The sequence below is a fragment of the Vipera berus genome (genome assembly GCF_964194415.1).
Source record: "Vipera berus genome assembly, chromosome: 4".
In the NCBI taxonomy this organism is placed as follows: domain Eukaryota; kingdom Metazoa; phylum Chordata; class Lepidosauria; order Squamata; family Viperidae; genus Vipera; species Vipera berus.
This window is the reverse complement of record NC_138206.1, coordinates 25,227,290-25,245,086: the sequence shown is the minus strand read 5'-3', so window position 1 is coordinate 25,245,086 and position 17,797 is coordinate 25,227,290. Positions and strand designations below refer to the sequence as shown.

The 17,797-nt window shown below is 35.0% G+C and overlaps 1 protein-coding gene across 1 annotated transcript in view; it reads right to left on the bottom strand.

The window, feature by feature from the left end:
- Positions 1-17,797, bottom strand: part of FRY (FRY microtubule binding protein) — a 140,549-nt gene that overhangs the window by 95,119 nt on the left and 27,633 nt on the right. The window contains exons 3-9 of the mRNA XM_081327598.1: positions 11,701-11,754; positions 5,056-5,195; positions 4,098-4,188; positions 3,269-3,348; positions 2,332-2,412; positions 956-1,124; positions 412-504 (exon numbers count right to left, since the gene is read on the bottom strand). Coding sequence (XP_081183724.1) covers positions 412-504; positions 956-1,124; positions 2,332-2,412; positions 3,269-3,348; positions 4,098-4,188; positions 5,056-5,195; positions 11,701-11,754 — 708 coding nt within the window. The remainder of the gene's footprint in view (positions 1-411; positions 505-955; positions 1,125-2,331; positions 2,413-3,268; positions 3,349-4,097; positions 4,189-5,055; positions 5,196-11,700; positions 11,755-17,797) is intronic.

Here is a 17,797-nt window from a genome sequence, read left to right as displayed (position 1 = left end):
TGGGCCCAGGACACTGACAGAATACTTCTTATTGCAAGATTCCCATCATTTATTAACATAAACCACCAGAAGCCCATTTTCAGTGGAAGCTGTTCTGCCTATTTGCTATTTGGGGTCAAACTTTCTCTGTGGAAGCCCCAAGTCGCAATTCTCAGTGCAATACAAGAACTGCTGTCCATACTGGCCCTTAAGATGACTAAAACACACATCTTTCAATTAGCTTACAATTGAAATGCTTTGTTTTTAACTTTTGTTATTAATTTAGCTTTGGTAAAATGTTACTTTAATTCTATTTTAAGATCAGACTATAGTTGTAAAGTTGCATGTATTTTAACTTATTACTAGCTGTTGGATCCTTTGTGTACTAACCAGGGACTTTGGTGATGGGTTAGTAATCAAACAAGAACTTACAGCAGCTACTGGGACAAGAATTTCAACAAACAAGCCTGCTAATGCATGTTTGATATCTTTGTCTTTAACTTCAAGAAAATAATGTGCACATTCCTAGAATAAACAAAAATAGAAAAGAAAGTTTCATAAATAAACAAGAATATTTATATTTTTGACAAAGCTACTACTTCTTTAAATATGCAACATTTTGCCTTCATCTTACTTGACAGTTTTATTTAAAAGGCAGTGCAAATTTATGCAAGTTTAATCAAAGGAGCTCCCAATGTATTCGAGGATCTTACGCCAAATTAAGTACAAAATAACAGAGAATAATAATCTGCCAAATACAAAAATATAAGCTAACATTATGAGTAATCAAATGAAAATAGTTTTTCAGTCATTATGATGTGATAGGCATATCTTATTCTCCAGTTTTTATTACTATCCGCCCTGTGAAATAAAAATCACATGTTCCTGAAATTCGTTATTAAATAAGCATTATGGAGCACTGAGGTGTCTTTATATAAGAAAAGGACAGCTTCCTCCTGATATGGAACTCTGCTACCTGCATGAACTGAAGAGAAGCTTCAAAATCTTCTACAGGGTACATTTTAATACGGAAGAATTTCATCCCCATGATTAGACTGATAATGCTTTGAACCATATAAGGATTCTGTTCTTTATGCCGCAGTTCTTTTAATTCTGCCATAAATTTCTTCTTCACAGCTGGAAATCTAAAAACAAGCAAAACGAAAATAAATTATGGTGATGCTTATTTCAAAGTACATATCTGACAGCAAGATGGATATTTATATCGTTTACTATGAATTATATTTTATACACTTGTTTTAAATTGTGCGCCACCCAGAATGGCCTTGGAGTCAGATAGCATCTAAATTTAAATAAATAAAACCAATTACACAAAGTGAAATTTTTGTAATACCCAAGAGTTTTTTCTCTACAGCTCCTACAAAACCTATGAAATATGTTATGGCAAGTGGAAAAGTCACCATCATACACATAGAAAATGAAGTCTCCAATGTTACATCTTAAATCAAATGTACACAATGCAATGTAACAAGTTCTAAATCTCCCATGCTATGAAACCTAAATATAAAATTTTCCTTTTCAAAATGTAGCTTTGTAATGAAAGAGAGGTAACATTAGAACATAGGTTGTGTATAGTAATTCTCACTACCAATAATTTAGGGGGGAAACAGGGTGGCAAATTACCTGTAGCATTAAAATATCATTAATTATAGCAATTATTAATTATTAAATTAAAGATTAGATTATTAATATTCCCAAAAAACCATATAGACTTATTTAATCAAGGACAATCAATAACTAAACAGTGTTGTCACAACGTATTTCTCTTTTCAGCTTCCATTTCAATTATCCTGGGGGGGAAAAAAGAGGAAAGAAATGGAAAGAAGAAAAAGAAAAAATAAAGAAAAAGTAGGAATGGTGGGGAGGGGAAACCTTCGAAAGAATTAATTCATCTTTCTGGTTAGATCAGCCTACTTCTCCCTTGCAATCCATAAGATAGAATGTGCTTTATTAAGGACATTTAAGAAACCTGGAGGTAACTTCACATCAATTCTGATTCTGGCACTCCTGGAAGATTATTCTGAGGAAACACTGTACTTAATTCTTGTGCTTGAGCTTCCAAAGATAATACCAATGGAAGAAGGTTGTAACTTTTAGAATTGTCTAACTACTCAGAAACTACTTTCTGAGATCAGATAATTCTCTATATCAAAACCTAGTTTGATAAAACAAAGCATTTGTGAAGGGAAAGGATCTATTCCTACAAAGGATGAAAATTAGCCTGTACTCATGCATATACACACACAAATATATACACAGAAAACTTCTCACTGAAGAAGCTGGCTTTCTGAGTGAAAGGTATCTAATGTTTGATTATTTAAATATACTTACTTTGCTTGTGCTAGTACCCCTATTACCTCAGCATAGAGATCTGCAACAATGTGCATATTTCCAGTGTTGGGACCTAGGTACCTATTAAAAGTTAAGAAAATACAGAATTTTAAAACATTCATAAATACATTACACAGTAGGTTTAGCTTCATATGACCAATATTTTTAGGTATCCCTGAATGGACACACACACATACACACACACACACACACACACACACACACACACACACACCTCAGTTTCCATATACTGGGTTTTGATTTTGTGTAGTTGAGTACCCAAATGTAGTGGCTTATGGCTTAGCTGTATGTGTGAACCCGGTTTAGTATATAAAGAGCATTATCTCCATAGTGTTGAAACCTAGCTTAGTTTATAAAGAGTAGTAACTCCATAAAAATCTAATTTTTGGCTTAGTTTATAAAGAGTAGTTACTCCATAAAAATCTAATTTCATATGAATAAAATCAATCTTTATTATGGTCATGTACCAGCACAGGGTATAAGAAAGATATAGAGTCAGTAATAGACATGAAATATTTGATTTGCCAGACAAATCTTGTTAAGATTCACCACTATACTAGCAAAAGAGTAAGACTTCCCTATGATAAAGACTGATTAACTGGAAATAGGGGAAATGGTATGCCTGCATTATAGAATTAAACAGGAATTATCTATTTATCTGGGACTTACACAAATACTAAATTTATGAAGGGGCTCTTAAGCCCTAATATCAAACTTCCCTAAAGGAAGGTAGAACAGTTACTGATTAAGAAAGTGACTTTTAAAAGGAAGTCCTTACTCCCAAAATTTAGATTCCCACATTCCTACCTCATAACAAGGTCATGTTCTATACTGCCAGGGGTTAACTACTAAACCTAAGTAACTATTGATGTCAGTGTAGTCTAAATCCGTGGATTTAGGAAGGAACAAGTCTTACCCTTCTTTGTATTTAAAGTGCTTGAAAGCCAAATTAATAACATCATGTACCAAACCATCAATTACAGGATGAAGCTGAATCTGAAAAACAAATGAACAACCAGTTAACAAAATTCATACTTGAGGATGACTAATGGCAAGTATAGCCAACCACTACATGTTTCTGCTTTCTCCTCCAAAAGATAATACTCCTTAATTCTGACACACATGCACTATGTTGAGTTTTCAAGATTATTGTCCAAATGCTTATAAATGTGAAATAGGAAACACAGCAACAAACTGTAAACCACCAAATAGAAGTAATTTAATTAATTTGTTTTACCTATTGTTCCCCCACATTTAAAAGTACATTTTGCTAAAATTATGAAGCTTTCCTTCTAGAAAATGTATTTAGAATTAAGATATAATTCTTTCTTCCCATTATTTATACAGGAAAAACAGAAATGTCTTTCTATGACTCAACCTCCTTTAGAAAATGAAGCCTAATCTAGCAGATAAGAGATGAAGAAAAGTGGAGGAACAGAATGAAAAGACACCCGCCTAAACCGTAACCTGCTTTCATTCTCTGCTGAGTACATCAGAGAACATTATTTCACATTCTAGTCGATACACACGCACACACACACACGATTTGTAACTAAAGTGTGAATCCCAGAATCTTAAGATGCTATTTACAAAGTAATAAACCTTCAAAATTCCAGTTTATGTGGAAACCCATAGCCGTTTATATACATTCTTTCTTTATTTGAAAGGCTTACATACCTTTCCCTAGAAGAGTGACAAACATATGTCATTAAAATTAAATATTAAAAATTTCAAAAATGACTTACCTGTTTCAATACTTCTATTAATACTAAAGAAAAAATAAAATCAATAGCAAGATCTCTTCTCTCCATTAAATAGTCTCGTTGCTGCTCATCACTTTAAAAATGAGAAAACATAATTAAAGTTATCTTGTCGTGAACAATGAAATATAAAATTAAACAGTTTTTAATTAGTCTATTTTAGGGTAAGGAGGTCAAAAATTCATCTGACAAGCTTTTAAGGTGTTTCAATACAATATTTACTCCTTTCATTTCCTATATCATTCCCTAATTTAAGAGATTTAGTTTCTGTTTATTTCCTCATTTAACTATTTCTAAACCCTCACTATTTCTATGTATCTCATATAAAAATACAACCAGTAAGGCAATTGACATAAAACAGACATCAATATTTACCAGTAGATAAAGAGCAGTGACAATTGCATTTATGTAAGGACGCATTTCACTAACAGGCTACCATAGCCCAGGATTCAGATAATATCTCTGAAACAAGCAGTTCTAATGGTGCCAAACATAGCATAATGGTTTAGCCTGTAGTTGGATTTACATTTCCTTCTACAGCTTACTTCTTTAACTAGGAAGAGCCACAGAGTGCAGGCCGCTGATTTCCAACTTCTGCACTCTTTTTTGCACCCTTCTAAGGAAGCATTGATTGGCTCTGTCTATTCTCTGTCTATTCTCAACAGGAGTGAAGAGAATTCAACAGGAATTTAAATTCAACAGGAGTAAAGAGAATTCCACAGAATTGCAAAGAATTCCAATTCTTCATTATGCTTTGACAGGATTGGAGAATGAAAGCCCTCAAACTATTGCCTGAAGCAAATCTTTTAACACACCCACAAATATTGTCTGAAGCAAATCCTTTAAAGCTAAATTCTATATAGAAGCAGGGGTTTTGTTTTTAGTTTTTACAAAAAACCCATAAAACATAAGTAGCAATCAAAAAAGTTTTCCAGGTGCATACCTTTTGGATTTTGTGCTTGTTCTTGGTCTGTATTCATGAGATTCATCTTCAATGCCATTTTGTCTTTTATACCAATCAAACAAAGTGCGCAGGATAGAAGGTAGACAATACTCTGAAAGAGAGCTCATTGAACTAATTACCTATGGGAAAATGCATAAAAATAAAAAAAACATATTTAGGTACAGTCTACTAAAAATATACTGCAATCATTAATCAATTCTCTTTGAGATGGGTTTGGATGAGAGAGAGTGACTGTTACCCAACAGGCTTTCATAGCTAAAGCAGAAATTAAACTCAGGATTTCCAGCTTTCTAGCCTGGTGCCACTAGACCTAACCACTAGACCACAGGTCTGCAACCCGCGGCTCCGGAGCCGCATGCGGCTCTTTCAGCCATCTCCTGCGGCTCCCAGTCCTCTGCCATGTGCAGTCCAAAAAAAAAAGTGGGAATAAAAAAATTCAACCAATCAATTCAAATATGCAGGGTAGGTGCATATCTCGCCTTGGCTCCACTCTTCAGTCAAACCCTGTTCTTCGCATGCGCGCATGTACGCACATGCACACATATTTTTTGCGGCTCCCAGTTTTTCCTTTTGTGAGGGAACCGGTTCCGAGTGGCTCTTTCACTGTTTCAGGTTGCTGACCCCTGCACTAGACCAAACTGGCTGGTTTAGTAATATTTTGTTTTGATTGAGACATGGCATGCCTTTAAAATCTGTATGGTGAGAGCTAAAGTTTAAGATTTATATAAGGCATGACTGCCCCAAATCAGCCCTGATTATTTAATGAAGTATTCACACAATTGACTCTGTATTCCCTTTTTTAACTAACTGAACTGGAGATGGTTTAATTGTTCATACTAGCACATCCCATGTTGGATGACTTTATGAAATAAATGAACAAAATGATATACATGAAGTGATAAAATTCAATTGTAAAGATTTGCTTTACATATCTGATACTGAAATACTTTTTTAAACAGAGCTATAGTCTCTTGAAGAATGTACAAACTTTTAACAATTGAATTATATTAACAAATCTGGAAAGTTCAAACCAAAACTATAAAAGGTCAAATCAGACCATATAATTAAATATTCCGACTTGTAAATTTCACTTACAGCAACTAGTGGTCTAAAGCCAGCCATTAAAAAATATTTGGTCATACAGTATGTCCAATAAACACAGACTATTAGAATAAATAAATACATAATAAACATGTTGCCTTAATTTAATTTAGACTACTGTATATTCATTTATATTATTTATTTAGTACATATTCTCCTTTCTTCCAGGAGCTCAAAGTAGATATATTTCATTTCCATGGTGAAATAAATTGTAAAGTAGGTATAGTTGAGAGAAAGCAAGAAAGCTTAGTTAACCAGTAATAAAACCAAAAGTTTTTATGGTCAAAAATAAAGAGGAGGTTAGCATAAGGAGGGTAGGGTATAACTTTTTTTAAAAAAGCATCAGAATAAAAAAATCAAAAATTAGATATCAATGTTAAATGTAAAACTAAAAGTATTTTTAAAAATCTAAAAAGAATCTAAGAGGAAGAATAGGAAGAGTAGGTCAGCATAGAGGAACATGGCAAATCTATCACAGTACAGAACACTCTAGAATGACAAACAAAGTGCTCATTAAAACTGGTTTATGGCACAGGTTATCTTCTGACAGATTTTAAGTATCTGGCAACATTGTATGTTGTTGCAGGACTGGTATCTGCAAGCAACAGGGAAGTATAAAATTATCCTGTGTACTCTGGGTATTTATGAAATTATAGTGAGTGAGCCTAGTATGAATGGTTTCTGTAGTAGAAAGAAGCACGGAGAAGCTTATGTTTCCAGAGTCCCAGGGGCATTGTCTCTCCAAGTATGGAATCTTCCTGAATCTATATCAAGGATATCTAAGGGAAGGAAAGTTAGCTAATAAGCTGACATAAAATTTGAATATGGATTTCCTGATTCCTAGTTCCACACCTTAACCAATGTCTTATTGAAATGAATCTGCTGGAATTTGTTTTCTTCTATCCCCTTTCCCCTTCAAATAAGTGCAGTGCTGGATGTTTCCTCATGCAATTTTTCCTAATCAAAATATCCCCAATAGCTAATTCTCCCATATTAGGAAAATGTATTTAAGTTTTTCTTCAAATGAAGGTAAATCAATGAAGGAAACAAAATATTGGGATTCCATCTTGGGTTTTTATTGCATCTAAATTTGCAAATTTGCAAAAAACTCAGTAGTTTTTTTTCAGCTGCACAAACAATCAGTGTCGAATGAAGAAGCTAAAATAAAAATGAAGATTGCCCAAATCAATGCCCTTTGGAAGACAGAAAATAAAATGGTATGTCCTTCAACCTTAAGCTATATCTAAAGCTTTTGTTGTTGTTAGCTGCGAAGTTGTGTCCGACCCATCGCGAGCCCATGGACAACGTTCCTCCAGGCCTTCCTGTCCTCTACCATCTTCTGGAGTCCATTTAAGCTCACGCCTACTGCTTCAGTGACTCCATCCAGCCACCTCATTCTCTGTCGTCCCATTCTTCTATTGCCCTCAATCTTTCCCAGCATTAGGCTCTTCTCCAGTGAGTCCTTCCTTCTCATTAGGTGGCCAAAGTATTTGAGTTTCAACTTCAACCTAAAGCTTTAATGAAACTGAAATAGTAATTGTAGTCCCCTTTCTTTTTCTTAAACCTTATCCCAACCTCACATTACAAATTTCTTCCCATTTCCTGTGCATTTGCTGATCCTTGGTAATGGAATTTTGCAAGTACTGAGATTTTTCTTGATAAGTGAAGAATGACCATTTCTTTCTCTGAATGCCTCATCTCTCTCTCATTTGTTCCTGCTTTTCTCATTTGGCAGATTTACAATGTCAGCTGCCTGTTGGCTGTACTTTCAGTAAAATTCTGAGTGGATATAGATTTTCACCTGATGATTATGGTGATAACCCATAGAGCCCTTCTACAAGGGAAGTGGGCAGTTATGAAGTCTGACATATAAACAAATTAACTTTTGCCACATGGTTTTTCATCAATATTCTCCTATTTTCATCACTGGGTATTTCGTCCCAATGGTCTATTAATAAGATAATTGTTATAAATATATTATTGATTTGAAGAAGCAGCTGCATGGGTCTCAGCTTGGTTTATTAAGAATAGTATGTATAATTTACAGGTATGCAGCTTCACCTATTAATGCCTAATTTATTGAACAGTGCTGCCCAGTGTAAACTAAATACATATAGGCTGTGTGTAATTTAGAATATTACCACAGTGTCTCCTTAGCTTTTTAATTTTTTTTTGGTCATTGGTCTTATAAGGCAGGAAGGAAGGGTGGAATTTACAGAGACCGACTCTTAGAATACAGGAAGGGAGGAACGTCTATGTCAGCATGCTGGTTACTCAACCCCTCCATTTATTGGAATCACAGCCAGTATGAGAAGAATTCTAGCTCTGTGTTACTACTGAAAGCGAGTGTGCAGATGTACAAATGGATCCTTGTTATACAAGATGATCATGTTCTTCCAACCTGAATGAACTACAGAGCATGCAGCTTGAGATACCCACCCTACACAAGCAAACGCCCTGCTAGCCGGGCATTGAAAACAGTCTATACAAATATACTTTTCATAATTTTTTTAAAGAATTTGAAAAATAAGTCACCTAAAGTATTTTTGCTCTGACATAAGTAATAATAAAAAAGTTATTGATCTGTCAAATCAGAATATAAACTACTATATATCTTTATTAATTTTATTATTAGTAGGGATAGGCAATTCATTTGTACAGGTATAGTATAGGGGGTACCTTGCTCAATTGTAGTAACTGTGAGAGGGATCTCGGAGTCCAAGTGGACAATCACTTAAATATGAGCCAGCAGTGTGCTGCAGCTGCCAGAAAAGGCAACACAGTGCTAGGCTGCATTAATAGAGGGATAGAATCAAGATCCATGTGAAGTGTTAATACCACTTTACAATGCCTTGCTACGGCCACACTTAGAATACAGCATCCAGTTTTGGACATCACAATGTAAAAAAGATGTTGAGAAAGAGTACAGAGAACAGCAACAAAGATGATTAGGGGACTGGAGGCTAAAACATATAAGGAACAGTTGCTGGAATTGGGTATGTCTAGTTTAATGAAGAGAAGTTTGAGGGGTGACATGATAGCAGTGTTCCAATATCTCAGGATTTGCCACAAAGAAGCTATTCTCCAAAGCACCTGAAGGCAAGACAAGAAGCAATGCATGGAAACAACCTAGAATTAAGGAGAAATTTGGACCAGATGACCTCCAAGGACCCTTCCAACATCATCATCGTCATCGTCGTCGTTGTCATTGTTGTTATTATTATTTGGAGACCTTCTTCACACAGTGATAGAAGTACGCCTCTGAACCATTTCTCAAAACAAAGGGCACCACATTGTTTCTAATTGCTCTACTTTTCAAAAGTACTCAGACAATATGATGCATCCTTTATCTATCTGTTGAGCTTGCAACAGGATGTAGTAACTCAACACTTTGCGAAGCACTCCTCCAAATGGTTTGCACATGCCTAAGAACCAAGCTAGAAATGGCAAGCACAGGCCTTAGGCAACTGCAAGATCTTGCTCCTTTTGTAGGCCACATTGCAAACTTTGTCCACAGTATGTGACCACAGACTTCATGCACAAACCTGTAGGGCTCGCACCACCATGGCCTGATGCTCCTGCTTCTGTCACTGTGGCATGCTTGCCCCCCAAAGAAATATCCACTGCACAGCACAATTATTTCTTTACTGGTACAACTTTCCCAGTAACAACTGTCTTACATTTTAATGAGACAGGAAAACTTTGATAGTCACTGAACTGTTGCTAAGGTTGTTATAAAACTAATAATGAATTAACTTCCTTAAACAAGTTGAATAAGATTTGAATATAAAGTTGCTTTTAACCAACATCTGGAATAAAAGTGTGCATCTTTATAGAGACAGAGAGAGAGAGGAGGAGGAAGAAACCAAAAATAAATAAAAGTCCAGAACATTTATGAAATCAATTTTAAACTTAGCACCACTGAAAAATCTCAGTCACAGAGGCCAAATCAAAGAATAGCTCAGGTAGCTTTTTTATAGCATTTATAAACTATGTTGTAATTTTTTCCACTGCATACACAATCATGATAAAAACGTTAAAACAAATACCTTCATAAAAAAGTAAGCATAGCACTTGTAAAGTTTTCCTTTCTTTTTAAATATATGTGGACATATTAGTATTTTATTTACATTCAAACAGTATATAAAATATAACAACCTATAAACCTATAAACCAAAACAACCTATAAACATTTATCTTTGCAGACATTTACTCAACAAAAAATTAGGAGATATGCCATTTCCTTCTGTGGAAAGAATAAGTATAAGTTACTGACTAATATCTGGTATTCCACCTTTGGTAGAAACAACGTCAAACAGGAGTGACTTATACACGTAGTCCTCGACTTACAACCACAATTGTATCAATAAATTCATCATTATGTGCTGCAGTCATTAAGTGAGGCATAATGTGGCCTCACCTGATTTATTACCTTTGTTGCCACAGTTGCTAACCAAATCACCTTGGTCGTTAAGAGAGACATCACATGACCATGACTTGTGACCTTTCCTGACAGTGGCTTCCCCATTGACTTTCCCTGTCAGAAGCTGACTGGGAAGGTCCCACATGGAGATCACATGAATGTAGGGATGCTACAATGCACAATGCACCATCGTTACTTTGAATAGTCCTAAACAAATGGTCCTAGGTCAAGGACTACCTGTGGCTGTTTATTACTCTCTGACATCAACTGAGAAGAATTTTTTCTCACTCCTCCATGGAGAACTTTCTCAGCTGTTGATGTTTAAGGAGCATTCAAGTGCATCCCAAACCATCTTGATGGGTTTAAATCTGAGTTTTGACTTGGCCATTCCAAAACCCTCAAGTTCATTTTTTTCAGAGATCCCTTCGTAGATGAGCTGGAATGTTTAGTGTTACTGTTATGTTATAAGATCTACTTTGGGTAGAGCTTCAATTTTCTGACAGATGGTCTCATGTTATCCTCAAGCACTTTCTGGCACAATGAATAATTCATAGTGGCTTCTATGAAAGTTAGGTGCCCAGTTTCTGATGTAACAAAGTAGCTCCAAACCATAACTTTTCCATCACCATGCTTTAGAATTGGTATCAGGTGTCAGAAAGAAATGGGCTGTATTATTAAGCAATATATAGTAAGAACATTTTGAAGTTTTTCAGAGCTCCAAAGAGATTTATATGGGCTGAAAGAAAATGTTATTCAGCCTTGAGAAAGGCTTAAAGTAAATATTTACGGTTATGTATTTTCAGCAAAAGTTGCCAATTTTTAATGTCTTGATGAATTGGCTCTGCAATTGGGGGAGAAAGTACAATAATATATTATAGGTTCAGTCTTGCACTGATATTTTCTACCCTACAATGAATGATAGTACAGTATACACTTTCTTAATAACAAAAACTAAAATAAATTAAAGATATCAACAGCGTCAAAGCAGTTAGGGAAGATTAATCAAGTTGTAATTTTCTGCTTTAGTCATATAGTAACTATGGAACTGCAGTGTAGACAGTAAAAGGAGATATAACTTACTTGTCTCAAATATAACTTACTTGATCAAACTGTGGATCTTCTCCATGTTGCAAAGATTTGCTCAATGGTTTTTCCTATAATAAAATATATGACATATTATTTATTGTAAAATTGGGATTCTCTTATGTAGTCATTTTATGTCAGATGTTCATGAAGTCAATACAACTGAAAATGTTTATCAGGATTCTGTACACAACATCAAATATCAAAACATATAATAAATTTGCCACTAAGGTAAGATTTATAAGCTATCTTGGGACAATAGCCAAAAACCTGTCTTCTTTGCTAGCATTTAGTTATTGACCCAGGTTTACAAAACTACTTTAAGTACTGCATCCCAATTTGTTACTTTATTTACACGGATAGCAAAATAGTTCACATTGGGCATGTTATTAAACTAGGATTTGGATTCAGAATTACGTACAGACCTAATATTTGAGAAATTACAATTAACAGTCCTCAACTTACAACCATTTGTTCAGTGACTGTTTGCATGATGGAGAACACAGGGAAATACATCAGTGCAGTGCAGTGCACTGTGGTCACATGATCAAAATTTCCCCTGCACTTACAACCAGCCACAGGGTCACTTCACGCCTATCTCTGCCTATCTCCCATCACCTATTTCTACCCATTTTGGGCCCAGCTGCCCTAGCTGCCCTTTGCTGTTTTCTTGCTCCTGTTGCCGACCAAACATTCCTGGCCTGCCTTTCATGAGGCTTTGTTTCCAAGATTGTGCATGGCGGTTTCCTCTCAAGACTTCTTCTCAAGACAAGCCAGTGGGGGGAACTGAAGGCTGTTCCTTATCTTACCAAGGCTTGGAGTTGGCAGGGAGCAAGCCTAAAATGTCTTGGATTGGGATGGGTCCTCAGCTGACAACTGGTAGAATTTGGTTAACAATGGCAAGGGGGGTTGCCTAGATTGACATCACTAAGTGATGTGGCACATGACACTGCACTTTACAACTGCATTGCTCAGTGATGGAAATTCCAGTCCCAATTACCAACCCTCAAAGGACTATTATAGTCATAAGCTATTGCCAGAGTAATTGAAGGGCAGGGGTGGAGAAGTCAGTGTTTTATCTTGCAGAAGTTACGGAGGAAAGAAAGAATAATTTATACCCCATATATAATTTTTTTAATTAGGCATATTTTACTCTGCATATTTTATAACAGAATGAAAATCTAGGGAAGGGTGAAACTATTTATTGCTTTACATTGTTTTTCTTGATTTTTCCAGTGTTGGATTTGAATGTTCATCATGCAAACGTTTGGCATCAGTACAATATATATCTGTAAAATCTAGAAGAAATTCTATAAGACTGTCAGACTAATTGCAATTATCCTTTTTAACATTACTGTCCTAAGTAACAATAGTCATTCTTTGTAAGATTATAGAAAATAACCTTGTATGCATTAGGAGACAGACAAAAGTATTTTCAATTCTTAAACCAACTTTCTCAGATTTCACCTGTTTTTCTTATCTTAGACAGCCTCCTTTTTTATGTCCAAGCACTAACAAATCCCTTGTTCTTTTGGAGTTCTTGTTATCTGGGGCATGTTTCCTGTTTTAGCTTTCCAAGCCTACTCCAGATATATGTTGTCTTTACTCAGTAATTTCATTCCTATCACCTTACCCTATTGTTAATTATTTAGTTCTTGTTCACACTCTAGCAGTTTTACCAGTCTGAATTTCACAGTGGAGCTGTGAAAATACACTGTGCCGAATTGTCAAAGATATGGTTAGTATGGGCTAGTAATGGGTCACCTTGAAAAGACCTACTTTTCTGTTTTGAAGACTTTATTCCAAGCAAAGGGACTGACAAATTAAAGGGAAACAAATTATGATTATCACTAAGAGCACTCTGCCAGGGTGGAGAAATTGCAAGCTGAGGATTATTTATAATATCCAGTCTGCATCTTAAAAACATAAGCAATGTCTTGGTGAATTGTACTCTGGCCCATCTAGTCTAGCAGGCTTTTCTTACAATTGCCAACCACCAACACATGGAGGCCCACTAGTCTCCCAGTAGATTTCTTCAGAGGCATCACATCCTATTGCTTCCACAGCATCCCTAGGGCCCTTCCAGAGCACTTTCCTGCTCTCTGTCTACCAGAATCAAAGGAAAATAAAGTTCCAGGGGTAAATGGAATGGAAGCAGGGAAAAATTCTGGTTTTGTTGAAATTATGTCACTGATTTCTTGTTCTGCCCCTATGCCTCTCAGCACTAGACAATAAGAAAACCTATTCAAGGAAGAGTTAATAGTCATTAGCAAATTCAGTGTTAAATGTTGATAAACAAAAAGAGGGAAGAAAACACAGAACCTCAGTAGCCATCACATATTGAATTGTTCTAAAGTTATGTAGCATGAATCAACTTTTGCACAGTGAAGCCATTTTATGGTCTTTTGCAGGGCTCACAAAAAGCTGAACCAAGGTCAGTTCTGCCTCAAGACATGGCAGATGGAAAAGTATGATTGTTCCATGCTGAGGAAATGAAGACCAAAGATTCACAGATGGAAACAGATTAAGAAGGTATAGTGTTAACTAACAAAGGCCAAGCAGATTCACAAGTCAGCATAAAGGAATAGATGCACTCTCATAACCTAATGTCTCTTTGCACTATTTAGAACTAATCAGAACAGGCACAACTAGGAACAATTGCTCTACTGAAGCAGAACTAAAGATAGCTTCCAGGTTTTGAAGAGGCCTAAAATGCAAAACACTCGTAAATGGGGAGATTAAGAGGAGAAATCACTGTTGTCATCTCTTAACACAAAGTGCTTGTGGATTTTTTTTAAGACTTCAAACTAAAAAACAGTTCCAGAGTGGAATTGTAAAATAATGAAATGCAAATATAAAATTTCTAGAAATGAATTACAAGCTATGGTGCAATATATTTGCAGGGTTTTTCATCTTCCTGAAAAAAAAGGGGGGGGAATAGAAGTGTAATCTTTTTTAAAAAAAAGAAAACAAGAAAAAAGATTCTCTTTCAAAACTTTAAGAAGCAAAAAAATCCAAGGCATTATCCAGCACTATTTTCTCTAAATAAACTATTACTAGCCAAGCGGCAGGTTGTTCACAAAGAATTACAAAAAGGATGTGGGTCATGACCCCAGTTACTTGAATAGGCAGCCCTGTGCCAATTAGTCATTATGGTGGAAACGGCTTCCTGGGAACATGAAAATTTCTCTCTCTGTTCCACTCAGAGAAAGGTCAGCTACAGAAGAGCAATCTGCCTGCCTGCACATGCTTTCTGGATTTATTTGATGAACGGGAAGGGAAATTATGCCGACTGCCAGGAACACAGCAGAGGTCTCACTGGGTAACAACAGAGAACTGGCTGGTTCTGTGCCAGGAAGGCTGATAGATGATCATGCTGGTTGCACAAGGACAAGAAGAGGAGATGGTAGAGAATCAAAGATGGGTTATGCAAGTAATCTGGTGTAGGCACAAAGATACCTGGCAGGAACAGTCATAAAAAGAAAACACAAAATGAAGAAAACATAAAATAAAAGTGTATTCATAGGTGTATTGGGTTTAATTACTTCGGGATCCAATACTTTACTGCATTTCTTTTATATGCTGTTCTCCTTAAATATAGTCATTGATTCTCTGTCTTCCCATTTTAACAAAACTAATTTTATATGAACATTAATCTCTTCTAAGAAATTGCCGCATGGAGATTTCTCAAGTTTCTATCTGGCTATTTATTTGCAAAAAGGGAAGAACATTCTTTAATCCACCCAAATATGTCTATTGCAATTTATTCACTATCTTTCATATTGGTAGGCTAAATGCAGAGCCAAAATCTACAGCCACTAAATTTAGTACAAAAGGGGTTTATTCATTTTCAATGATTCACTGTATTTTCATCTGAAGCAGCTGTTATATAAGAACCAAAGAATATCAAATAAACATATTTCTATTTTAATAAATAATGTCCTGTTAAAGCCTCATTTTCATATCCTGAACTTTCCTCAGAAGAATATACAATGAATTTAAAAACAAGAGGTAATCTAGTTAATTCACACAATATATTTAAAACAAAATAAAATTGAAAAGGCTTTAAAGGTCACATTTATTTCTCTTTATCATAAATATTTTTTAAAGTCATAATAATTACAATTTGTGAGGTAATAGAGAAGAGTCCCAAAAGATAGTGCCATGTTTCTTGAACTCAGTAATAAATTTCATATTAAATTTTCATTTCATATTTCATGTTTCTCATATTTAGTAGCAAAATTGTAAATTTTGGAAAATGATTCATACTAGAATGAAAAAAAATTAAGTCAAATTTCCATTTCAACCTGCAATGTTTTATTGCATTTTATTAAGCCTTATCTTCTCACTAAGTAAACTGAATTACGTTTGTTTACTGCTGCAAGGTTAATGTGTACTTCTTATTGAAAAGGTCATCTGACTGTCTCTTTGGAAAAATGATTAACCAAATTGTGGTAATACATTTCAATGTCCAAAATAACTCTGTACTTTACAAATAAAACGGAAACAGAATTTTATTCCAACTTATTTGTGCCTCAACCAAGTTTGGGTTTTCAATGTTTAGAATTCACAGTTTCAGTTTTGCCTTGGTGATTCATACTGTGTTGAGCATGGTTCTTGATATATATCCTTGCTTAGAATTTTGATTTTTAGTTTCCTATGTATGATATTCATTTGTTCATAATCGATTAATGATAAACTGGAAAATTATAACTTCCTAGATATTTTGGATTCTTTGTTTACTTATTTATGCATTGCTTCAGTATTTTCTTTGTCTTTTAAAATTGTTATTGTTTGTGTATTTTCTGTAACATGTTTAATAAAAAAAATAATATGAAAGAAAGAAATACCCAAAATTTAGATTAAGTATTCTAATTTGGAAATATCAGGCTAAAGCAAGACACAGGAACATTTTTGGCAACCTCTTTTAAATCACAGAACTCTGCTAATACTAATACTAATACAAATAAATAAATAAATAATATATAGAAATCACCAGACACCTTTTCCCCCTAGAAATCATAAAGGCCAGGCATTCATATGGGACCAGTCCAATAACAAAATTCTCAAAAAATTAAGAGAAACAAAAATATCTTTATGCAATTCTTAACCAGTTATCTGCTTTCTGTATTTTCTGTATATGTAAGAAATAAATTGGGTGACAATTCATGCAAAATTCTCAACTTAATGTATAGGATGTTTTATGGATGCCAGACCTCAACTTCAATTGATATAATGAATAAAACATGAGAGGAGCTCAAATGACCCTAACACACTGATAGACATATTATCAATTTAACTACCGCTTTAATGTGTTTTGAAAGTGGACTTGTTCTTAATGCAAAACTTGATTTTTTTACCCTTATGGGAAAAAAAACAGTGCAAGAAAGACAATCCTGAAAATATCTTAAAAACACCAAATTGGGTCTTACTTGAATTCTGATGCATACACACAAACATATCCTCACCACCAATTGTCAATAAAAGTATTAAAGATCTAGCTGATATGAAAGGGGAGACACAAAGCAATTATTCCTTTTCTGATATACTTCTGGCATTTGAGACATGATTATATAGTCTAATAGAAGTATTACAGGGCACTGCATCCTCAAAAAATGGAAACTGCAATTAGTTGATATTAGAGTAGCAAGATTATTAAACTGGGATGGACTGTCTTTTGCTGGCTGTACCACTTTCCAATGCGTTTCCAAACCCAAATCCAAATGCTGATTTTACCTTCAACATGTTACTTACATGGGATCTAGTTATATGAAAGATTGCTTTCTTCCATTTGTACCTATCTGAAATTTTGATCTACAGACACCAGGCATTGAGTACATAAACTAATTAACCGCAAGGTAGGCAACCTTTCTGAAAGTGATATTCTGGTATGGAAAAGTTCTAACAGTGAAGCTGGTTTTAGAGTCTTCTTTAGAGGTATGCAGCATTATCTGAAGCAGGAAAAGTACTGCATAGGCATGTATACTCACTGCATCTGTCAATAGATAATAAAGAAGCTGTGTCTTTTCCTCAGCTTGCACTGTAGCTCTCCGGTTCCAGGAAAATATATCCTTGCACTAAGAAGGGAGCAGTAGCTAAGCAACCTGTGGCTTA